The 25,781-nt window shown below is 42.4% G+C and overlaps 1 protein-coding gene across 1 annotated transcript in view; it reads left to right on the plus strand.

Moving 5' to 3' along the window:
• Nucleotides 1-25,781, plus strand: part of LOC140725861 (F-box only protein 41-like) — a gene marked incomplete at its 5' end in the record, with an annotated part of 371,488 nt that overhangs the window by 103,301 nt on the left and 242,406 nt on the right. The window contains 2 exons of the mRNA XM_073041806.1: nt 6,873-6,988; nt 24,998-25,150. Of these exons, the coding sequence (XP_072897907.1) occupies nt 6,873-6,988; nt 24,998-25,150 (269 nt within the window). The remainder of the gene's footprint in view (nt 1-6,872; nt 6,989-24,997; nt 25,151-25,781) is intronic.

The following is a 25,781-nucleotide window of genomic DNA, read 5'->3' on the forward strand; positions in this document are numbered from 1 at the left end:
CTTTGCATTTCAGGGTGATGTTGGATACCAAGAGAGGGAATTTGTAGAATGCCTACAAGATAGCTATTTAAGTCAGCTTATGGTTGAGCCCACCAGGGGAATGGCAGTTCTAGATTGTGTGTTATGTAATGAACCAGACGTGTTAAGGGAGCTTAAGGTAAAGGAACCTTTAGGAGATGTGATAGAATGTGATAGAATTCAACTTGCATTTTGAGAGAAAGACGATAAAGTCAGAATATTACAATTATTACCTCAGTATTGCAATGGAGTACAGGGAATTACAGAGGCGTGAGAGAGGAGCTGGCAAAATCCAATTGTAAGGGGACACTAGCAGGGATGACGGCAAAACACAATGGCTGGAGTTTCTGGGGGCAGTTCAGAAGGCTGAGGATAGATACATCCCAAAGATGAAGAAGCATTTTAAATGGATGATGAGGCAACTGGCTGACAAGGGAAGTCAAAGTCAGCATAAGAGGAAAAAGAAGACATATAATATACAAAAACTGGTGGATAATTAGAGGATTGGGAAGTTTTTAAAAACAAAAAGGCAACTAAAAAGCCATAAAGAGAGAAAAGATGAAATAGTCAATAATGCAAAAGAGAAAACCAAAAGTTTTTCCAGATATATAAAGAGTAAAATAGAGGTGAGAGAGTTTATTGGACTGCTGGAAAAATGATGTCAGAGAGATAGTAGTGTGGGACAAAGAAATGGTGATGAACTGAAGAAGTATTTTGCATCCATCTTCACTGTGGACGACACTAGCAGTATTCCGGAAATTCAAGAGTGTCGGGGGCAGAAATGAGTATAGTTGCTATTACTAAGGAGAAGGTGCTTAGAAAGCTAAAAGATCCAAAGGTAGATAAGTCACCTGGACCTAATGGACTACACTCCAGGATTCTGAAAGGGTGACTGTTTGTGGAGAGATTGTGGAGGCATTAGTTAATGAATTTTGAAAACTCGCTAAATTCTGGAATAGTTCCAGAAAACTGGAAAATTGCAAATATCACTCCACTATTCAAGAAGAGAGAGAAGCAGAAGAAAGGTAATTATAGGCCAGTTAGTCTGACCTCAGTGGTTTGGAAGATGTTTGTATCAATTATTAAGGATGAGGTTTTGGGTTACTTGGAGGCACATGAGAAAATAGGCTGTGGTCAGCATGGTTTCCTCAAGGGAAAATCTTGCCTGACAAATCTGTTGGATTTCTTTGAGAAGTAACAGGTAGGAGATACAAAGCAGAGTCAGTGGATGTTGTTTACTTGAAAATTTAGATGGCCTTTGGCAAAGTGCTGCACGTGAAGCTGCTTAACAAGTTAAGGACCCATGGTATTACAGGAAAGATACCAGCATGAATGGCCAATTGGCTGACTGGCATGAGGCAAAGAGTAGGAATAAAGGGGGCCTTTTCTGGTTGGCTGTCGGTAACTTTTGATGTTCTGCTGGGTCAATGTTGGGACTGCTTCTTTTTATGTTATATGTGAATGATTTGGATAAAGGAATTGATGGCTTTGTGGCCAAAATGTTGGCAGACGATATGAAGATGGATGGAGGAACAGATACTGTTGAAGCAGGGAGTCTGAAGACAGTATGGGAGAATGGGCAAGAAGTGTCAGATCAAATATAGTATATGGAAGAAGTGGTCGAAGCAATATAATGTAGACTATTTTCTAAACGGAGAAAATTTAAAAATCAGAAGTGCAAAGGGACTTGGGAGTCCTTATGCAGGATTCCCTAAAGGGTAATTTGGAGAAGGAAGACTGAGAATAGGAGCGAGAGTGTGGCGGGAGCAATTTTGATTTTTTCTTCTTCTCATCGGAGTTAAGAGAGGCGGGACTGCGCAGGCGTGTGATGTCAGGCAGTGAAGTGCAGAAGATTTAAAAGAAACAACAGCCTTATACAGCAGGCAGCGGAGTGAGCCGGTAGCAGAGTGAAGGCTTGAGGGCTTTGGCTCAACGGGCTTAGGTGGAAACGGGCGAGGCACCGTTTAGTTTATTTAGTTTTAGTTTTCAATTTTTCCTGTTATTTGAGGAAAGGGGGAAGTATGAGTGTGAGGGCAGCTTGTTGTTCTCGGTGTCGGATGTGGGAGGACCTGGAGTCTCCTAACCTCCCAGATGTCCACATCTGCGCCAGGTGCGCCAAGCTGCAGCTCCTAAGGGACCATGTTAGGGAACTGGAGCTGCAGCTCAATGACCTTTGTCTGGTCAGGGAGAGTGAGAAGTTGATAGAGAGGAGTTACAGGCAGGTGGTCACACCGGGGCCACGGGAGGCAGACAAGTGGGTCACGATTAGGAGAGGGAAGGGGAAGAGTCAGGTAATAGAGAGTACCCCAGTGGCTGTACCCCTTGACAATAAGGACTCCTGTTTGAGTAACTGTTGGAGGGGACAGACTACCTGGGGGAGGCAACAGTGGCTGTGCCTCCGGCACAGAGTCCGACCCTGTAGCACAGAAGGGTAGGGAAAGGAAGAGGAAGGCAGTAGTAATAGGGGACTCGATAGTTACAGGTCAGATAGGCGATTCTGTGGACGCAGTCAGGAGACCTGGATGGTAGTTTGCCTCCCTGGTGCCAGGGTCCAGGATGTTTCTGATTGCGTCCAAGATATCCTGAAGTGGGAGGGTGAGGAGCCAGAGGTTGTGGTACATATAGGTACCAATGACATAGGTAGGAAAAAGGAAGAGGTCCTGAAAGGAGATTATAGGGAATTAGGTAGGGAGTTGAGAAGAAGGACTGCAAAGGTAGTAATCTTGGGATTACTGCCTTTGCCACGCAACAGTGAGAGTAGGAATGTAATGAGTTGAGGATAAATACGTGGCTGAGGGATTGGAGCAGGGGGCAGGGATTCAAGTTTCTGGATCATTGGGGCAGGTGTGACCTGTACAAAAAGGACGGATTACACTTGAATGCTAGGGGGACCAATATCCAGGTGGGGAGATTTGATAAGGCTACTGGGGAGAGTTTAAACTAGAATAGTTGTGGGGTGGGAATCAAATTGAAGAGACTAGGAGAGAGGAGGTTAGTTCACAAATAGAGAAAGCTGGTAGACAGTGTGTGAGGGAGGATAGGCAGGTGACAGAGAAGGGGAGCGTTCAGACCGAAGATGTAGGGGAGAAGGAAGAAAAAGATAATAAAGTTGTTTGCACTATTAGGGATAAACAGAGAGTAAGAGGTGGAGAGTTTCTTAAGTGCATCTATTTTAATGCTAGGAGTATTGTAAGAAAGGTGGATGAGCTTAGAGCATGGTTTGATACCTGGAAATATGATGTTCTACCTATTAGTGAAACATGGTTGCAGGAGGTGTATGATTGGCAACTAAATATTCCTGGATTTCGTTGCTTCAGGTGTGATAGAATCGGAGGGGAAAGAGGAGGAGATGTTGCATTGCTTGTCAGAGAAAATATTACAGCGGTGCTCTGGCAGGATAGATTAGAGGGCTCGTCCAGTGAGACTATTTGGGTGGAATTGAGGAATGGGAAAGGTGTACTAACACTTATAGGGGTGTATTATAGACCACCTAATGGGGAGCGAGAATTGGCGGAGCAAATTTGTAAGGAGATATCAGATATTTGTTGTAAGCACAAGGTTGTGATTGTGGGAGATTTTAATTTTCCACACATAGACTGGGAAGCCCATTCTGTAAAAGGACTGGATGGTTCGGAGTTTGTAAAATGTGTCCAGGATAGTTTTTTGCAGCAATACATACAGGTACCAACTAGAGCAGGGGCAGTGTTGGATCTCCTGTTGGGGAATGAGATAGGTCAGGTGACAGAGGTATGTGTTGGGGAGCACTTTGTGTCCAGTGATCATAATGCCATTAGTTTCAATATAATTATGGAGAAGGATAGGACTGGACCCAGGGTTGAGATTTTTGATTGGAGAAAGGCTAACTTTGAGGAGATGTGAAAGGATTTAGAAGGAGTGGATTGGGACAATTTGTTTTATGGGAAGGATGTAATAGAGAAATGGAGGTCATTTAAAGGTAAAATTTTGAGGGTGCAGAATCTTTATGTTCCTGGTAGGTTGAAAGGAAAGGTTAAAAATTTGAAAGAGCCATGGTTTTCAAGGGATGTTGGAAACTTGGTTCTGAAAAAGAGAGAGATCTACAATAGATATAGGCAGCATGGTGTAAATGAGGTGCTCAAGGAATATAAAGAATGTGAAAAGAACCTTAAGAAAGAAATTAGAAAAGCTAAAAGAAGATATGAGGTTGCTTTGGCAAATAAGGTGAAAATAAATCCAAAGGGTTTCTACAGTTATATTAATAGCAAAAGGATAGTGAGGGATAAAATTGGTCCCTTAGAGAATCAGAATGGACAGCTATGTGTGGAGCCGAAAGAGATGGGGGAGATTTTGAACTATTTCTTTTCTTCGTATTCACTAAGGAGAAGGATATTGAATTGTGTAAGGTAAGGGAAACTAGTATGGTAGTTACGGAAATTATGATGATTAAAGAAGAGGAACTATTCTTTATCCACTTTAAAGAATATAAAAGTGGATAAGTCTCCGGGTCCTGACAGGATATTCCCTAGCACCTGGAGCGAAGTTAGTGTAGAAATAGCAGGGGCCCTAACAGAAATATTTCAAATGTCATTAGAAACGGGAATGGTGCCAGAGGATCGGCATATTGCTCATGTAGTTCCATTGTTTAAAAAGGGTTCTAAGAGTAAATCTAGCAATTATAGGCCTGTCAGTTTGACGTTTGGGTAAATTAATGGAAAGTATTCTTAGAGATGGTATATATAATTATCTTGATAGACAGGGACTGATTAGGAACAGTCAGCATGGATTTGTGCATGGAAGGTCATGTTTGACAAATCTTATTGAATTTTTTGAAGAGATTACGAGGAAAGTTGACGAGTGTAAAGCAGTGGATGTTGTCTATATGGACTTCAGTAAGGCCTTTGATAAGGTTCTGCATGGAAGGCTAGTTAGGAAGGTTCAATCGTTAGGTATTAATATTGAAGTAGTAAAATGGATTCAACAGTGGCTGGATGGGAGATGCCAGAGAGTAGTGGTGGATAACTGTTTGTCAGGTTGGAGGCCAGTGACTAGTGGTGTGCCTCAGGGATCTGTACTGGGTCCAACGTTGTTTGTCATATACATTAATGATCCGGATGATGGGGTGGTAAATTGCATTAGTAAGTATGCAGATGATACTAAGGTAGATGGCGTTGTGGATAATGAAGTAGGTTTTCAAAGCTTGCAGAGAGATTTAGGCCAGTTAGAAGAGTGGGCTGAAAGATGGCAGATGGAGTTTAATGCTGATAAGTGTGAGGTGCTACATTTTGGTAGGACTAATCAAAATAAGACATACATGGTAAATGGTAGGGCAGTGAAGAATGCAGTAGAACAGGGTGATCTAGAAATAATGGTGCATAGTTCCCTGAAGGTGGAATCTCATGTGGATAGGGTGTGAAGAAAGCTTTTGGTATGCTGGGCTTTATAAATCAGAGTATTGAGTATAAGAGTTGGGATGTAATGTTAAAATTGTACAAGGCATTGGTGAGACCAAATTTGGAGTAAGTATTATGTACAGTTCTGGTCACTGAATTATAGGAAAGACGTCAACAAAATAGAGAGAGTACAGAGGAGATTTACTAGAATGTTACCTGGGTTTCAGCACCTAAGTTACAGAGAAAGGTTGAACATGTTAGGTCTTTATTCTTTGGAGCGTAGAAGGTTGAGGGGGGACTTGATAGAGGTAATTAAAATTATGAGGGGGATAGATAGAGTTGACGTGGATAGGCTTTTTCCATTGAGAGTAGGGGAGATTCAAACAAGAGGACATGAGTTGAGACTTAGGGGGCAAAAGTTTAAGGGTAATATGAGGGTGAACTTCTTTACTCAGAGTAGTAGCTGTGTGGAACGAGCTGCCAGTAGAAGTGGTAGAGGCAGGGTCGATTTTGTCATTTAAAGCAAAATTGGATAAGTATATGGACAGGAAAGGAATGGAGGGTTATGGGCTGAGTGTGGGTAAGTGGGACTGTTGAGAGTAAGCGTTCGGCACGGACTAGAAGGGCCAAGATGGCCTGTTACCGTGCTGTAATTGTTATTATTATTACAAGTAATTTACCAGGTGAGTCGGTGGTAAGGTAGGCCAATGCAAAGTCAGCATTAATCTTGAGAGGAGTAGAATATAAGAGCAGAACTGTTATGCTGAGGCTTTGTAAGGCATCGGTCAGACCACACGGAGTACTGTGAGCAGCTTTGGGCCCCTTATCTAAGAAAAGATGTATTAGCATTGGAAGGGGTTCAGAGAAGTGAAGGGGTGAAAGTGTTAATGCAAGATGAAAATTAGATGACTTTGTGCCTGTACTCACTGGATTTCGAATATTGAAAGGTCAAGTTAGAGTGGATTTGGAGAGTTGTTTCTGAGAGTGGAGGAACCTAGGACCAGATGCCACTGCCTCAGAGTTGAGGGCATTTAGAACAGAGATAAGGACATATTTCTGTAGCCAGAGGGTGGTGAATCTGTGGAATTCATCGCCACAAACAGCTGTGGAGGCCGAGGCATTAGGTATTGTGGAGGTTGATAGGTTTTTGATTAGTTAGGGCATCAAAGGTTATGGGGAGAAGGCAGGAGGCAGGAGAATGGGGTTTATAGGGATCATAAATCAGCCATGATAGAATGGCGCAGCAGACTTGATGGGCTGAATAGCCTAATTCTGCTTCTATGTCTTATGGTCTTATCTGCTTAGATGTTAGAAAGAAAACTTGTGCTGTGGACCTGTGCTAAATTGGAGCAAGAATTGAATTTGAACTGAATGGATTTGAACATAATATGGGGTGATGTTTGGGTAACTTTCACAGCTCACTCCCTTGTGAAAACTGACTGTTTGGATGTTAGTTACATTTACAAGGTATTCTGTATGTTTCAGTTCATGGTGACCCTTTCCCAGTGGTGTACACAGACCCACTCTCTTACTCTTCAAAGCATCAAACCCCGTCCAAAAGGGAAGAAGGAGAGCAAGGAGGAATATCTTAAAAGCACACAGTGAGCATTTTCTCCTATGTTAGCAAAAGTATTGCACAAATGTTCGCTGCATTGTTTGTTACTTAATATGTATTCTGTAAATCTACCAATGCTGCTAAAAAGATAACTTACTTAATTTTGGGAATTTCTCTGAAACCACAGGAAATGAAATTTGCACAGATATTTATTTCTTAAGATGCATCAATCCATATTACAGGAAATATACTAGCATGGATAGAAAATTGGTTGACTGACAGGAGGCAGAGATTGGGAATATAGGGGGCCTTTTCTGCTTGGCTGCCAGTGACTAGAGGTGTTCCACAGGGGTTTATGTTGGGCCCACTTCTCACATTGTATGTCAAAGATTTGGATACCGGAATTGATGGTTTTGCAGCCATGTTTGCGGACGATATGAAGATAGGTGGAGAGGCAGGTAGCTTTAAGGAAACACTTCTGCAGAAGTACTTCAACAGATTAGGAGAATGGTTGAAGAAGTAGCAGATGAAGTATAGTGTAGGTCAGTGTGTTTGTGGTCATACACTTTGGTACAAGGCATAAAGGTGTAGAGTATTTTCTAGACGGGAAGAAAGTTCAGAAATCAGAGTTGTAAAGGGACTTCAAGTCCTTATGCAGGATTCCCTAAAGGTAAACTTGCAGGTTGAATCATTAGTAAGGAATGCAAATGTAAGCATTGAGTTTGAGAGGAATAGAATATAAGAGCAAGGATGTAATGCTGAGGCTTTATAAGGCTTTAGTTGGACTGCACAGAGTATTGTGAGCAATTTTGGGTTCCTTATCTAGGAAAGGATGTGTTGTCATCAAAGAAGGTCCTGAGGAGGTTAATGAGAATGATTCCAGGATTGAAAGGGTTAATATATGAGGGCAGTTTGATGGCTCTGGGCCTGTACTCACTGGAATTGAAAAGAATGAGGGGGCAATCTCATTGAAAAGTATCAAATATTGAAAGGCCTAGATAGAGTAGAATTGGAGAGTATGTTTCTGAATGTGGGGGAGTCTAGGACCAGAATAGAGGGATGTCAATTTAGCACATTGATAGGGAGGAATTTCTTCAGCCGGAGGGTTGAATCTGGAATTCATTGCAACAGATGGCCGTGGAGGCTTGATAAGAAATCTTGATGAAGCATCTATCCCTTAGATAGGCACTTGGATGTAAGAAAATGCAAGGTTATGAGCTGTGTAAGAGGGAAGGATTGATAAGTTCTTGGCAGTATGGAATATCAGAGGGATCTTGGGGTCCAAGTCTATAAGACACTCAAAGCTGCCACGCAGGTTGACTCTGTGGTTAAGAAGGCATTCGGTGCATTGGCCTTCATCAATCATGGAATTGAGTTTAGGAACTGAGAGGTAATGTTGCAGCTATACAGGACCCTGGTCAGACCCCACTTGGAGTACTGTGCTCAGTTCTGGTCACCTCACTACAGGAAGGACGTGGAAATCTAGAAAGGGTGCAAAGGGGATTTACAAGGATGTTGCTTGGATTGGGGAGCATGCCTTATGAGAATAGGTTGAATAAACTCGTCCTTTTCTCCTTGGAGCGACGAAGGATGAGAGGTGACCTGATAGAGATGTAGAAGATAATGAGAGGCATTGATGTTGTGGATAGTCAGAGACTGTTTCCCTAAGGCTGGCACACGAGGGCATACTTTTGTGGTGCATGGAGGTAGGTACAGAGGATATGTCAGGGATAAATTCGTTACACGGAGAGTGGTGAGTGCATGGAATAGGCTGCCAGCGGTGGTGGTGGAGCTGAAAACAAGAGGGGGTTTTAAGAGTCTCCTGGATGGGTACATGTAGCTTAGATAAATAGAGGCTTATGGGTAAGCCTAGGTAGTTCTAAGGTACAGACATGTTCGGTAAAGCTCTGTGGGCTGAAGGGCCTGTATTGTGCTGTAGGTTTTCTATGTTTCTATGTCTGGCCTGACTAGTGTCTCATAACAGCTCATTATTATCTTCTTGCTTTTAGATTCTATTCCCCTTGAAATAAATGCCAGTATTGCATTTGCAAACTTAACCACAGATTCAAGCTGTAAATTGACCTTCTGGAAGTCTTGCACAAGGACTCCTCAGTCCCTCTGGATCTCTGATGTTTGAACCTTCTCCCCATTTAGATAATATTCTGCACTATTGTTCCTTTTATCAAAAGGCAAATAAGTTGTGAGGTCATGGAACCTATACAGTTTGAGGAGGAGAAGGTACTTGCTGTCTTAAGGCAAATCAAAGTAGATAAATCTCCAGGACCTGACAGGGTATTCCCTCGGACCTTGAAAGAGACTAGTGTTGAAATTGCGGGGGCCCTGGCAGATATATTTAAAATTGCGGTATCTACAAGTAAGGTGCCGGAGGATTGGAGGACAGCTCATGTTCTTCCGTTGTTTAAAAAAGGCTCTAAAGGTAATCTGGGAAATTACAGGCCGGTAAGTTTGACATCAGTAGTAGGTAAATTATTGGAAGGAGTACTAAGAGATATGATCTACAAGTATTTAGATAGACAGGGACTTATTAGGGAGAGTCAACACGGCTTTGTGCATGGTAGGTCATGTTTAACAAATGTATTAGAGTTTTTCGAGGAGGTTACAAGGAAAGTGGATGAAGGGAAGGCAGTGGATGTTGTCTACATGGACTTCAGTAAGGCCTTTGACAAGGTCCCACATGGGAGGTTAGTTAGGAAGATTCAGTCGCTAGGTATACATGGTGAGGTAGTAAATTAGATTAGACATTGGCTCAATGGAAGAAGCCAGAGAGTGGTAGTGGAGGATTGCTTCTCAGAGTGGAGGCCTGTGACTAGTGGTGTGCCACAAGGATCAGTGCTGGGTCCATTGTTATTTGTCATCTATAACAATGATCTGGATGATAATGTGGTAAATTGGATCAGCAAATTTGCTGATGATACAAAGATTGGAGGTGTAGTGTACAGTGAGGAAGGTTTTCAAAGCTTGCAGAGGGACTTGGACCGGCTGGAAAAATGGGCTGAAAAATGGCAGATGGAGTTTAATACAGACAAGTGTGAGGTATTGCACTTTGGAAGGAAAAACCAAGGTAGAGCATACAAGGTAAATCGTAGAGCACTGAGGAGTGCAGTAGAATGAGGGATCTGGGTATACAGATACAAAATTCCCTAAAAGTGGTGTCACAGGTAGATAGGGTAGTAAAGAGAGCTTTTGGTACATTGGCCTTTATAAATCAAAGTATTGAGTATAAGAGTTGGAATGTTATGGTGAGGTTGTATAAGACATTGGTGAGATGGAATTTGGAGTATTGTGTGCAGTTTTAGTCACCAAATTACAGGAAGGATATCAATAAGGTTGAAAGAGTGCAGAGAAGGTTTACAAGGATGTTGCTGGGACTTGAGAAACTGAGTTACAGAGAAAGGTTGAATAGGTTAGGACTTTATTCCCTGGAGCGTAGAAGAATGAGGGGAGATTTGATAGAGGTATTTAAAATTATGATGGGTATAAATAGAGGTAATGCAAGCAGGCTTTTTCCACAGAGGCTAGGGGAGAAAAAAAACCCAGAGGACATGGGTTAAGGGTGAAGGGGGAAAAAGTTTAAAGGGAACATTAGGAGGAGCTTCTTCACACAGAGAGTGGTGGGAGTGTGGAATGAGCTGTCAGATGAAGTGTTAAATGTGGGCTCACTTTTAACATTTAAGGAAAACTTGGACAGGTACATGGATGAGAGGTGTATGGAGGGATATGGTCCAGGTGCAGGTCAGTGGTACTAGGCAGACAAATGGTTCGGCACAGCCGAGAAAGGCCAAAAAGCCTGTTTCTGTGCTGTAATGTTCTATGGTTCTATACATTTCCCAACTCTGTTTTCCACCTGCCATCTGCCATTTTTTGCCCATTCTTCCAATTTGTCTGTCCTGCTACAATTGCATTGCTTCCTCAACACTACCTACCCTCCACCTATCTTTGCATCATCTGCAAACTTTGTCACTAAGCCCTCAATTCCGTCATCCAAATCATTGACTAACAATGCGAAATGTAGTGGTCCCAATACTGACCCCTGATGAACACCACTTCTCACCGGCAGCTAACCAGAAAAGGCCCCTTTTATTCCCAGTCGCTGCCTCCTGCCTGTCAGCCATTCCGCTATCCATGCCAGTATCTTTCTTGTAACGCCATAGGATTTTATTTTGTTAGGCAGCCTCGTGTGGCAATTTATCAAATGCCCTCTGAAAATCCAAGTAAATGGCATCCACTGCCTTTGCTTTTTCCACCCTGCTTATTATTACTTCCTCAAAGAACTCAACAAATTTGTCAGGCAAGATTTTGCTTTACAGAAACCATGCTGACTTTGTCTTACTTTATCTTTGGTCTCCAAGTACCTTGAAACCTCATCCTGAATAGACTCCAACAGTTTCCCAACCACTGAGGTTAGCCTAACTGGCCTATAATTTCCTTTCTTTTGTCTTCCTCCCTTTTTAAAGAGTGTAGTGACATTGCCATCTTCCAGTCCTTTGGGACCATGCCAGAATCAAGAGATTATTTAAAGATCATCACCAATGCATCTGCTATCTCTTCAGTATCCTCTCAGGACTCTGGGATGTTGTCTATCTAGTCCAGGTGACTTGTCCACTTTAAGACCTTTGAGTTTGCCTAGCGCTTTTTCCTTTGTAATAGCAATGGCACTCACTCCTGCTTACTGACATTCATGGACCTCTGGCATACTACTAGTGTCTTCCACAGTGAAGACAGATGCAAAGCGCTCTTTAAGTTCATCTGCCAATTCTTTGTCCTCCAATTTTACCTCAGCTGCATCATTTTCCAGTGGTCCAATATCAGCTCTCAGCCCCCTTTTACTCTTTATATAACTGAGAAAACTTTTGGTATCCTGCTTTATATTGCCCTCATATTGCATGTTTTCACTTCTTATAGCTTTTTGTTGGATTCTAAAAGCTTCCCAATCATCCAAATTCCCATTCACTTTGGCTACCTTATATGCTCTTTCCGTGGCTTTTATGCAGTCCTTAACTTCATTTGTTAGCCACGGTTGCTTACCCCTGCCATTTGAGAACTTCTTCCTCTGTGGGACATATCTGTCCTGTGCCTTCTGAACTATTCCTAGAAACTTCAGTCACATCTGCTCTCTCATGATCCCCTCCAGTATCCTCTTCCAATCCATCTGGACAAGCTTCTCTTTCATGCCTCTGAAATTCTCTTTATTCCCTTGCGATACTGATACATGTGACTTGGGTTTTTCTCTCTCAAATTGCAGTATTAATTCACTCATATTAGGATCATGGCCTCCTAAAGGTTCCTTTACATTAAGCTCTCTAATGAGATCTGGATTATTACACAACACCCAATCTAAGATAGTCTTTCCCCGAGTAGGCTCAAGCACAATCTGCTCTAAAATGCAATCTGTAGGCATTCAACAAATTTCCTCTCTTGTGATCCAACACCAACCTCATTTTCCCCAAACCCCTTGCATATTGAAGATCTCCATCACAATTGTATCTTTACCTTTGTCACATGCCTTTTGCAGCTCCCTTTGCAATTTCAACCCCACATCTTGGCTACTATTTAGCGATCTATATATGATTCCCATGAAGGTTTTTCTACCCTTGCAGTTTCTTAACTCCATCCACAAAGATTCAACATTCTCTAGCCCTGTGTCACTTCTTTCTAAAGATATAATTCCATCTCTTACCAACAGAGCTACAACACGGCCTATGCCCGTCCTTTAAATACAAAGCATATCCTTTGATGTTAAGCTCCCAACTATGGCCTTCTTTCAGCCACAACTCAGTGATGCCCACAACATCATACCAACCAATCTCTAATTGCGCCACGAGTTTGTCCACCTCATTCCAAATGCTACACGCATTTAAATTCAGCACCTTCAGTCCCGCATTATTCACCCTTTTGAATTTTGCCTTAATGGTACAATTCAACTTGTTGCTCTGTGTGCATTGTTACCCAGTCATTGGCTTGTCCTTCCTTACAATCATGTTACATCCATCATCTACTTGTAAACCTGCTGGTTCATCTGTAGCTCTATCATACTGGTTCCCATTCCTCCACCTCCCCCCTTTCTAATTGCCTGCTTGAGCACTTTCCTGCTATCTTTCTACTTCACAAGGACCCAGTCAGATTTTAGCTTCTTAAAACTTATGAATGCTTCCTTTTCCTTCCTGACTAAAAGTAGTGCCTTTCATGTCATACATGGTCCCCATACCATGTTCGTGTCCTTGATTCTCACCAGAAGTTGCCAATCCTATACTCTGATCATCTGGACTTTAAACATGTTATATGTGGACATATCTAACAGCAGCTGCTCCCAATCAATGTAACTCAGCTCCTGTCTTGTCCTGTTGTAATTTGCCCCCTCCCAACTGAGTATCTTCCTGTAATATCTAACTTTGTCCTGACTTATACCTGTCTTAAAACATAATGAGTTCAGATTAATTCATCACATGCCCATTGAAACATATGTGCAGTGAAATGTGGTGTTTGGATTAACAACCAACACAACCTAAGGATTCGCTGGGAACAGCCCACAAGTGTTACCACACATTCTGCCTCCAACATAGCATGTCCACAATGCTTAACAGAGCACAGAACACAACAAACAGAAAACGACAAACAACAAAGCAACAGCAAAATAAACCCATTTCTCACACCCATCTGCCTACAAATACCAAAGCAGCCTTTGCACTACATGGCAACCCTAATGCACTGTACTTTCTCAGTAACTATTACACTAAGGCAGTCCTCAGTACAGTTCAAAGCTGACTGGGAACTCTTGTGAGGCCTCTGGTATCTAATGCAGTTCCTTTAGATTCATCAGCTGTATGGAGAGGGAAAGCCTGTTGCATGGGAAACACCTTACTCTCCATATTGTATTTCCCAACCTTGTGTACAGGCTAATGTATCAGCATTATGTTATTGTCCTACCTTTTACTGCCTCACTCCACTCTGTAATGAACTGATTTGTATGAACAGGATGCAAGACAAGGATTTCACTGTACCTTAGTACATAGACCATAAGACATTGGGGCTGAATCAGACCATTTGGCCCTTTGAGTGTACCCTACCACTTGATCATGACTGATCCATTTCCCCCTCAACCCCTTACTCCTGCTATAACCATATAACAATTACAGCATGGAAACAGGCCATCTGGTCCCTTCTAGTCCGTGCCGAATGCTTACTTTCACCTAGTCCCACTGACCCGCACTCAGCCCATAACTCTCCATTCCTTTCCTGTCCATATACCTATCCAATTTTACTTTAAATGACAATACCGAACCTGCCTCTACCATTTCTACTGAAAGATCATTCCATACAGCTACCACCCTCTGAGTAAAGAAATTCCCCCTCATGTTACCCTTAAACTTTTCCCCCCTAACTCTCAACTCATGTCCTCTTGTTTGAATCTCCCCTACTCTCAATGGAAAAAGCCTATCCATGTCAACTCTATCTATCCCCCTCATAATTTTAAATACCTCTATCAAGTCCCCCCCTCAACCTTCTACGCTCCAAAGAATAAAGACCTAACTTGTCCAACCTTTCCCTGTAACTTAGGTGCTGAAACCCAGGTAACATTCTAGTAAATCTTCTCTGTACTCTATCTCCCTGTAACATTTCATACCTTGGCTTATCAACAACCTATCGACCTCTTCCTTAAATACGCTCAATGACCAGGTCTCTACAGCTGCCTGAGGCTACACATTCTACAGGTTTGTCACCCTCTGGCTAAAGAAATTCCATTTCATCTCAGTTCCAAATGGACATCCCTCTATTCTGAGTCTGTTGCCTCTGGTCCTAGTCCCCCACCACAGGAAATATCCTCTCGATCCAACATTTGATAGGCTTCAATAACATCCCCCCCCCATTCTATTAACTTATAATGAGTACAGGCCCAGAGTCATCAACACTGCCTGCCCTTCCATCTATCTTCATATCATCTGCAAACTTGGCCACAAAGACATCAATTCCATCATTGAGATCATTGACATACAACATAAAAAGAACCGGCCCCATCACCGACCCCTGCGGAACAACACTAGTCACTGGCAGCCAATCAGAAAAGGCTCACTTTATTCCCACTCATTGCCTCTTTCCATTTAGCCACTGCTTTATCCATGATAGTATCTTTCCTGTAATACCATGGCACCTATCTTGCTAAGCAGCCTCAAGTGAGGCAGCTTGTCAAAGTCCTTTTGAAAATCCAAGTACACAACTTCCATTGATTCCCCTTTGTCTATCCTGCTTGTTATTTCCTCAAAGAATTCTACCAGGTTTGTCAGGCATTATTTTCTCTTAAAAACCAAGCTGACTGGCCCATTTATCATGTGCCTCCAAGTATCACAAAACCTCATCCAGCCTCTTCCCAACCACTGAAGTTAGGCTAACTGCCTACAATTTCCTTTCTTCTGCCTCTCTCTATTCTTGAAGAGTGGAGTGACATTTACAATTTTCCAGTCATAGAATCATATAAAAATACAGAACAGAAAATAAGATAATCCATAAAATCATTAGACTATAAGATATAGGAGTCATTTATAGGCAGTACCAACCACTGCCTTAAATATAAGTAAAAACTTGACCTTCACAGCCACCTATGAAAACAAAATCCATAGATTAACCACTCTCTGGCTAAAGAAATTCCTCCTCATCTCTTCGAAAAGGACTCTCCTTTATTCTGAGGCTGTGTCCTCTGGTCTTAGACTCTCCCACCATAGGAAACATCCTCTGCACATCCACTCTATCAAGGCCTTTCAGTTCTGTAAGTTTCAATTAAGTATCCCCTCATACCATAAGACCATAAGACATAGGAGCAGAATTAGGTCATTTGGCCCATCGACTCTGCTCTACCATTTCACCATGACTGATCCAATTTTCATTTTAGCCGTAATCTCCTACCTTCTCCCTGTATCCCTTCAAGAGTCTATTAACCTCTGCCTTAAATATGTATAAGGATTTGGCCTCCACAGCTGCCTGTGGCAAAGAATTTCAGAATCACCACTCTCTGGCTAAAGAAATTCTTCTTCAAATCCCTTCTAATAGGTTGCCCCTCTATTCTGAGGCTGTATATGCTCTGGTCTTAGAATTTTCCATGACAGGAAGCATCGCTTCCACATCCACTGTATCCAGGCCTTTCACCATGTGGTAGGCTTCAATGAGGTCACCTCTTATTGTTCTGAATTCTACTGAATACAGGCCCAAAGCAATCAAATGCTCTTCATATGACAAGTCATTTAATCTTAGAATAATTTTCGTGAACTTCCTTTGAACCCTCTCACATGTCAACACATTCTTTCTAAGGTAAGGTGCCTCAAACTGCTCACAATATTCCAAGTGAGGCTTCACCAGTGCTTCATAAAGTCTCAACATTACATCCTTACATTTATATTCTAGTCCTCTTGAAATGAATATATTTGCCTTCCTCATCACAGACTTAACCTGCAAGTCAACCTTCAGGGAATCCTGCACAAGGACTACAAAATCCATTTGTGCCTCAGATTTTTGAAATTTCTCTCCATTTACATAATCTACCTTTGAATGGCTTGCGTTTTTGGGAAGAATGAGGAAGGTGCAGGACACGTGTATTCCAAAACTGAATAAATACTCAGATGGTAAAATACTACAACTGTGGCTGACAAGGAAAGTCAAAGTTATTGCAAAAGCAAAAGAAAGGACATATAACAAAGCAAATATTAGTGGGAAGATAGAGGATTGGGAAGTTTTTGAAAACCTACAGAGAACAACTAAAAAATCATTAGAAGGGAAAAGCTGAAATATGAAAGCAAGCTAGCAAATATAACCATATAACAATTACAGCACGAAAACAGGCCATCTCTGCTCTTCTAGTCCATGCCGAACGCTTACTCTCACCTAGTCCCACTGGCCCGCACTCAGCCCATAACCCTCCATTCCTTTCCTGTCCATATATCTATCCAATTTTACTTTAAATGACAATACCGAACCTGCCTCTACCATTTCTACTGAAAGATCATTCCATACAGCTACCACCCTCTGAGTAAAGAAATTCCCCCTCATGTTACCCTTAAACTTTTGCCCCCTAACTCTCAACTCATGTCTTCTTGTTTGAATCTCCCCTACTCTCAATGGAAAAAGCCTATCCATGTCAACTCTATCTATCCCCTCATAATTTTAAATACCTCTATCAAGTCCCCCCCTCAACCTTCTACGCTCCAAAGAATAAAGACCTAACTTGTTCAACCTTTCCCTGTAACTTAGGTGCTGAAACCCAGGTAACATTCTAGTAAATCTTCTCTGTACTCTCTCTAGTTTGTTGACATCTTTCCTAATAATATCAAAGTGGATAGTAAAAGTTTTTTCAAGTATGTTAAGTTAAAAATAAAAGAGAAATGGGAGTGGATATAACACCACCAGAAAATGAAGCAGGAGAAGTAATAACAGGGGACAAAGAGATGGCTGCTAAACTAAGTATTTTGAGTCAGTCTTCACTGTGGAAGACACTAGCGGTATGCCTGATGTTTGTAGTGTTTGAAGGAAGAGAAGTGGGTGCAGTTACAAGAGAGAAGGTGCTCAAAAAGCTGAAAGACCTAAAGATACATATGTCACCCGGAGCAGAGGAGCTGCAACCTAGGGTTCTGAAAGAGGTAATGTTAGAGATTGTGGAGGCATGGGAAATGATCTTTCAAGAATCATTGGACTCTGGCATGGTGCTAGATGACTGGAAAATGTCCCAATAGTAACAGTGACATCGAGAAGCAGACAGGGAGACAGATTCTGGAATGTTGCAATAATAACAGGGTTGTCATGATGGAGAATTTTAAATTCCCCAATATTGATAGGCAACTCCCTAGAGCAAAGGGTTTAGATGGGTTGGAGTTTGTTAGGTGTGTTCCTTTCACAGTATGTAGATAAGCCTACAAGAGGAGAGGCTGTATTGGGAAATGAACCTGGTCAGGTGTCAGGACTCTCAGTGGGAGAGCATTTTGAAGATAGTGATCACAATTCTATCATCTTTACCATAGCATTGGAGAGGGGTAGGAATAGACAAGTTAGGGAAATGTTTAATTGGAGTAAGGAGAAATATGAAGCTATCAGGCAGGAACTTGGAAGAATAAATTGGGAACAGATGTTCTCAGGGAAATGTATAGCAGAAATGTGCAAATGTTTAGGGGATATTTGCATGGCATTCTGCATAGGTATGTTCCAATGAAACAGGGAAAGGATGGTAGGATACGGAACCATGGTGTATAAAGGCTGTCGAAAATCTAGTTAAGAAGAAAAGTAAAGGTTATGAAAGGTTCAATACACTAGGTAATAACAGTCTCTAAAATAATAAGGCAAGCGGAAAGGAGCTGAAGAATTAAATTAGGAGAGCCAGAAGGGGCCATAAGAAGTCCTTGGCGAGCAGAATTAAGGAAAACCCCAAGGCATTCTACAAGTATGTGAAGAACAAGAGGATAAGACGTGAGACATCAGTGGTGGGGAAAATGCTAGAGTCGGTTATCAAAGATGTGATAACAGCACATTTGGAAAGAGGTGAAATCATCGGACAAAGCCAGCATGGATTTGTGAAAGGAAAATCATGTCTGACAAATCTTATAGAATTTTTTGAAGATGTAACTAGTAGAGTGGATAGGGGAGAGCCAGTGGATGTGGTATATTTAGATTTTCAAAAGGCTTTTGACAAGGTCCCACACAGGAGATTAGTGTGCAAACTTAAAGCACACGGTATTGGGGGTATGGTATTGATGTGGCTAGAGAATTGGTTGGCAGACAGGAAACAAAGAGTGGGAGTAAACAGGACCTTTTCAGAATGGCAGGCAGTGACTAGTGGGGTACCGCAAGGCTCAGTGCTGGGACCCCAGTTGTTTACAATATATATTAATGATTTAGACGAGGGAATTAAATGCAGCATCTCCAAGTTTGCGGATGACACGAAGCTGGGCAGCGGTGTTAGCTGTGAGGAGGATGCAAAGAGGATGCAGGGTGACTTGGATAGGTTAGGTGAGTGGGCAAATTCATGGCAGATGCAATTTAATGTGGATAAATGTGAGGTTATCCACTTTGGTTGCAAGAACAGGAAAACAGATTATTATCTGAACGGTGGCCGATTAGGAAAAGGGGAGGTGCAATGAGACCTGGGTGTCATTGTACACCAGTCATTGAAGGTGGGCATGCAGGTACAGCAGGCGGTGAAAAAGGCATATGGTATGTTGGCATTCATAGCAAAAGGATTTGAGTACAAGAGCAGGGAGGTTCTACTGCAGTTGTACAAGGCCTTGGTGAGACCGCACCTAGAATATTGTGTGCAGTTTTGGTTCCCTAAACTGAGGAATGACATTCTTGCCATAGAGGGAGTACAAAGAAGGTTCACCAGATTGACTCCTGGGATGGCAGGACTTTCATATGAAGAAAGACTGGATTGACTAGGCTTATACTCACTGGAATTTAGAAGATTGTAACGTATAAAATTCTGAAGGGATTGGACAGGCTAGATGCAGTAAGATTGTTTCCGATGTTGGGGAAGTCCAGAACGAGGGGTCACAGTTTAAGGATAAAGGGGAAGCCTTTTAGGACCGAGATGAGGAAAAGCTTCTTCACACAGAGAGTGGTGAATCTGTGGAATTCTCTGCTACAGGAAACAGTTGAGGCCGTTCATTGGCTATATTTAAGAGGAAGTTAGATATGGCCCTTGTGGCTAAAGGGATCAGGGGGTATGGAGAGAAAGCAGGTACAGGGTTCTGAGTTGAATGATCAGCCATGATCATACTGAATGGCTGTGCAGGCTCAAAGGGCTGAATGGCCTACTCCTGCACCTATTTTCTATGTTACTAGAGTAGGACCAATCAAGTGTGACAGTGGAAAATTGTGTATGGAACCGGAGGAGGTAGCAGAGGTACTTAATGAATATTTTCTTCAGTATTCACTATGGAAAAGGACCTTGGCGATTGTAGGGATGACTTCCAGCGGACTGAAAAGCTTGAGCATATAGACGTTAAGAAAGTGAATGTGCTGTAGCTTTTGGAAATCATCAAGTTGGATAAGTCACCGGGACCGGACAAGATATACCCCAGGCTATTGTGGGAGGCAAGGGAGGAGACTGCTGAGCCTCTGGCTACCTCTTTGATAAGGTACCCCATGCAGAGCTTATTCAGAAAATAAGGAGGCATGGGATCCAGGGGAACTTGCTTTGTAGATCCAAAATTGGCTTGCACACAGAAGGCGAAGAGTAGTTGTAGATGGGTCATATTCTGCATGGAGGTTGGTGACCAGTAGTGTGCCTCAGGGATCTGTTCTGGGACCTCTTCTCTTTGTGATTTTTATTAATGACCTGGATGAGGAAGTGTAGGGATGGGTTAGTAAATTTGCTGATGACACAAAGCTTGGAGGTGTTGTGGATAGTGTGGAGGGCTGTCAGAGATTACAGCAGGACATCGACAGGATGCAAAACCGGGCTGAGAAGTGGCAAATGGAGTTCAACCCAGATAAGTGTGAGGTGGTTCATTTTGGTAGGTCAAGTATGATGGCAGAATATAGTATTAATGGTAAGACTCTTGGCAGTGTGGAGAATCAGAGGGATCTTGGGGGCTGAGTCCATAGGATGCTCAAAGCTGCTGCACAGTTTGACTCTGTGGTTAAGAAAGCATACGGTGGATTGGCTTTCATCAATTGTGGGATTGAGCTCAGGATCTGAGAGGTAATGTTGCAGCTATATAGGACCCTGGTCAGACCTCCCTTGGGGTACTGTGCTCAGTTCTGGTTGCCTCACTATAGGAAGGATGTGGAAACTATAGAAAGGGTGTAGAGGAAATTTACAAGGATGTTGCCTGGATTGGGGAACATGCCTTATGAGAATAGGTTGAGTGAACTCAGCCTTTTTTCCTTGGAACGATGAAGGATGAGAGGTGACCTGATAGAGGTATATAAGATGATGAAGGGCATTGATCTTGTGAATAATCAGAGGCTTTTTCCCAGGGCTGAAGTGGCTAGCATGAGAAGACACAGCTTTAAGGTATTTGGAAGTAGGTACAGAGGAGATGTCAGGGGTAAGTTTTTTTATGCAGAGGTTGGTGAGTGCGTAGAATGGGCTACCGGTGACAGTGATGGAGGCAAATATGATAGGGTCTTTTAAGAGACTTCTGGACAGGTGCATGGAGCTCAGAAAAATAGAGGGCTATGAGCAACCCTAGGTAATTTCTAAGCTAAGAACAAATTCGGCACAATTTTGTGTACTGTAGGTTTTCTATGTCTCTATGTTTCTAAAATTGCAAATGTTACCTCACTCTATATGAAAGGAGGAAGACAGCAGAACAGGAATTATAGACCAGTTAGCCTGACCTCAGTGGTTGAGAAGATGTTAGTGTCAATTGTTAAGGTTGAGGTGATGGAGTACTTTGTGGCACAGGAAAAGATAGTACAAAGTCAGCATTGTTTCTTTCAGGGAAAATCCTGCCTGACGAACATGTTGGAATTCTTTGAGGAATTACAAGTAGGATAGATAAAGGGGATGCAGTGGGTGTTGTATATGTGGACTTCCAGAAGGCTTTTGCCAAGATGTCACACATGAGGCTGCTTACCAAGTTAAGAGCCCATGGTGTTACAGGAAAGTTACTGACATGGTTAGAGCATTGGCTGATTGGTAGGAGGCAGCAAGTGGGAATAAAAGGATCATGTTTTGGTTGCTGCCAGAGACTAGTGTTCCGCAGGGGTTGGTGTTGGGACTACTTTTTTATGCTGTATATTAATGATTTAGATGATGGAATAGATGGCTTTGTTGCCAAGTTGCTGATGATACAAGGATTGGTGGAGGGTCAGGTATCATTGAGGAAACAGGTAGGATGCAGAAGGACTTAGACCGATTAGGAGAATGGGCAAGTAAGTGGCAAATGAAATACAATGTTGGGAAATACATGGTCATGCACTTTGGTAGTGGAAATAAATGTGCGGAATATTTTCTAAATGAGAAGAAAATACAGGAATCTGAGATGCAGAGGGACTTGGGAGTCCTTGTGCAGAACATCCTGAAGGTTAACTTGTAAGCTGAGTACACGGTGAGGAAGACAAATGCCATGTTAGCATTCATTTCAAGAGGTCTAGAATAGAAGAACAGGGATGTGATGCTGAGGCTTTATCAGGCACTGGTGAGACCTCACTTTGAGTATTGTGAACTGTTCTGCGCTCCTGAATTCAGAAGGATGAGAGGTGTTCTCAATGAAACCTTTAGAATGTTGAAAGGCCTAGACAGATTAGATGTGAAAAGGATGTTTCCCATGGTGGGAGAGTCTAGGACAAGACAGCACAGCCTCAGGGTAAAGGGGCACTCTTTCAAAACAGAGATGCAGAGAAATTTCTTCGGCCAAAGGGTGGTGAATTTGTGAAGTTTGTTGCCACATGCAGCTGTGGAACCCAGGTAGTTAAGGCAAAGTTCGATTGGTTCTTGATTGGACGTGGCATCAAAGATTACGGGGAGAAGGCCGGGAACTGGGGTTGAGGAGGAGATAGAAAAAGGGATCAGCCATGATTGAATGGTGGAGCAGACTCAATAGGCCAGATGGCCTAATTCTGCTCCTGTGTCTTATGATCTTAATGGTCTATGTAAGTGCATGACCATACACTATTCAACACTATATTCCATCTGCCATTTTTTGCCCATTCTCCTCATCTGTCTTAGTCTTCTATAGCTTCTGTACTTCCTCAAAACTACCTACCTCTCCACTTATCTTTTTATGATCTGCAAATTTTACAGCAAAACCTTCAAATCCGTTATCCAAGTCATTGACATATAACATAAAAAGAAACATTCCCAGCACAGACCCCTGTGGACCACCACTCATCACTGGCAGCTTTATTCCCACTCTTTGCCTCCTGCCATCAGCCACTACTTTAGCCATGCTAGACCCTTCCCTATAATACAATGGGCTCATAGCTTGCTAAGCAGCCTCATGTGTGGCACCTTGTCAAAGGCCTTCCAAAAATGCAAGTACACAACATCTACCAATTCGCCTTTGTCCATACTGTATGGCATTTCCTCAAAGAATTCTAACAGATTGGTCAGGCAAGAATTTCCTTTGTGGAACCCATGCTGACTGCAGTCTACTTTGTCACGAGTCTCCCAAGTACCCCAAAACCACATCCTTAACAATAGACTCCAACATCTTCCAAACCATTGAGGTCACACTAACTGGCCTATAGGAACATACACACTAAATAGGATCAGGATTAGGCCTCCTGGCCTGTCGAGCCTGCTCCACCATTCAGTAAGATCATGGCTGATCTGAACATGGTCTAATCTCCACCTACCTGCCTTTTCCCCATAACTCTTAATTCCCCTACTATGCAAAAATCTTTCTACCTTATTTCATATACTCCGTGCATTCAAATCTAACACCTTCAGTCCTGTAGTTATCCCACTTTTCAATTTTCTCTGCAACTCACTGTATTGATTGGAGTTTTGCCCTGTCATCTGTCTGTCCTTCTGGACAGTCTCACTACACTTTAGGCCAGTTAGAAGAGTGGGCTGAAAGATGGCAGATGGAGTTTGAAGCAGATAAGTGTGAGGTGCTACATTTTGGTAGGACTAATCAAAATAGGACATACATGGTAAATGGTAGGGCATTGAGGAATGCAGTAGAACAGAGTGATCTAGGAATAATGGTGCATAGTTCCCTGAAGGTGGAATCTCATGTGGATAGGGTGGTGAAGAAAGCTTTTGGTATGCTGGCCTTTATAAGTCAGAGCATTGAGTATAGGAATTGGGATGTAATGTTAAAATTGTACAAGGCATTGGTGCGGCCAAATTTGGAGTATTGTGTACAGTTCTGGTCACCGAATTATAGGAAATATGTCAACAAACTAGAGAGAGTACAGAGGAGATTTACTAAAATGTTACCTGGATTTCAGCACCTAAGTTACAGAGAAAGGTTGAATAAGTTAGGTCTTTATGCAGTTTTGGGCTCCTTATTTAAGAAAGGTTGTGCTGACATTGGAGAAGGTTCAGAGAACATTCACTAGAATGATTCTGGGAATGAGAGGGTTAATATATGAGGAATGTTTGACTGCTTGGACTGTACTCCTTGGAGTTTAGAAGAATGAGGGGGAAAGATTTCGAATGTTGAAAGGCATGGACAGAGTGGATGTGGCAAAGTTATTTCCCATGGTGGGGGAGTCTAGTACAAGAGGACATGACTTGAGGATTGCAGGGCGCCCATTCAGAACAGAGATGCGAAAAAATTTTTTAGCCAGAAGGTGGTGAATCTATGGAATTTGTTGCCACGGGCGGCAGTGGAGGCCAAGTCATTGGGTGTATTTAAGGCAGAGATTGATAGGTATCTGAGTAGTCAGGGCATCAAAGGTTATGGTGAGAAGGCGGGGGAATGAGACTAAAGGGGAGATTGGATCAGCTCATGATGAAATGGTGGAGCAGACTTGATGGGCCGAATGGCCGATTTCTGCTCCTTTGTCTTATGGTCTTTATTCTTTAGAGTGTAGAAGATTGAGGGGGGCTTGATAGAGGTATTTAAAATTATGAGGGGGATAGATAGAGTTGACTTGGATAGGCTTTTTCCATTGAGAGTAGGGGAGATTCAAACAAGAGGACATGAGTTGAGAATTAAGTGGCAAAAGTTTAGGGAAAACACGAGGGGGAATTTCTTTACTCAGAGAGTGGTAGCTGTGTGAAACGAGTTTCCAGTAGAAGTGGTAGAGGCAGGTTCGATTTTGTCATTTAAAAAATAATTGAATAGGTATATGGACGGGAAAGGAATGGAAGGTTATGGGCTGAGTGCAGGTCAGTGGGACTAGGTGAGAGTAAGTGTTCGGAACGGACTAGAAGGGCCAAGATGGCCTGTTTCCGTGCTGTAATTGTTTTATGGTTGTGGTTATACACACTATCTCTGTTTGTGTACTAACAGCCCCATCCTCAGTCCTGTGACAATAATAAACAATTCCACTTCTAACTTTTGCATGAACAGTTTCCTTTGTTAGTTAAGATATACATTAAGGGAAAATATCAAGTTTAATTTCTCACAGCAACCAAATGTGTTTTAATTTGTTACGCCAGTGGCTGTCTGGAGACAGGACTGGAATCCATGCTGAAGGCTGCTGGCAGCAATCTCCTAATCCTGAAGGTTTCCCATTGTCCAAATGTACTGACTGACCGTTCACTTTGGTTGGCAAGTTGCTACTGCCGCGCACTTCAAGCAGTAACTTATCGGTGAGTAAAGTGGATCTTGTTTTATAGCTGACCTGACTGGAGAAATAATTGGATAAGCAAACTTAAATGTTATTCATTACAACAGCAATGGAGTGAAATATGTAGAATAGATTTTGAGGAGATGCTTAAAGGCTTTTAAAAGCAAAATTCCCTTGGATTCACTTGCTGATTCAAAGAGGGAAAAGGTAGGGGTCTGTGTTTCTTGTTAAAGTCTATGTGATCCTTGGACATAGTGGTTTTACTGCACTCCTGTTTCCCTGACCTGGAACTTCCAATTATTAAGTGCCAACTGCTGTACTTACCAAGAGAGTCCACTGTGATCCTGACCTTACTTTACATACCGCCAAAGGCAAATGTTAAGCAAGCCCTGAAAGTATTGAGTGCCAAGATCAACAAACAAGAAACAGTTTACTCCGACACCTTTCAAATCATTGTTGGGGACTTCAGTCAGGCTTGTTGAAGGACTGACTGGCCAATTATCATTAACATATAACCTGCAGCAGAAGGAGGCCCAACATACTCACTCAGCCACTGTTATTCTACAATTAGGAATGCCCCCTGTTCCACGCCCAGACAGCATTTTGGGAGATTTGATCATCTGGCTGTATTCCTCTAACTGCTTAGAGGCAGA

Source organism: Hemitrygon akajei, chromosome 4 (assembly GCF_048418815.1).
Source record: "Hemitrygon akajei chromosome 4, sHemAka1.3, whole genome shotgun sequence".
Lineage (NCBI taxonomy): Eukaryota > Metazoa > Chordata > Chondrichthyes > Myliobatiformes > Dasyatidae > Hemitrygon > Hemitrygon akajei.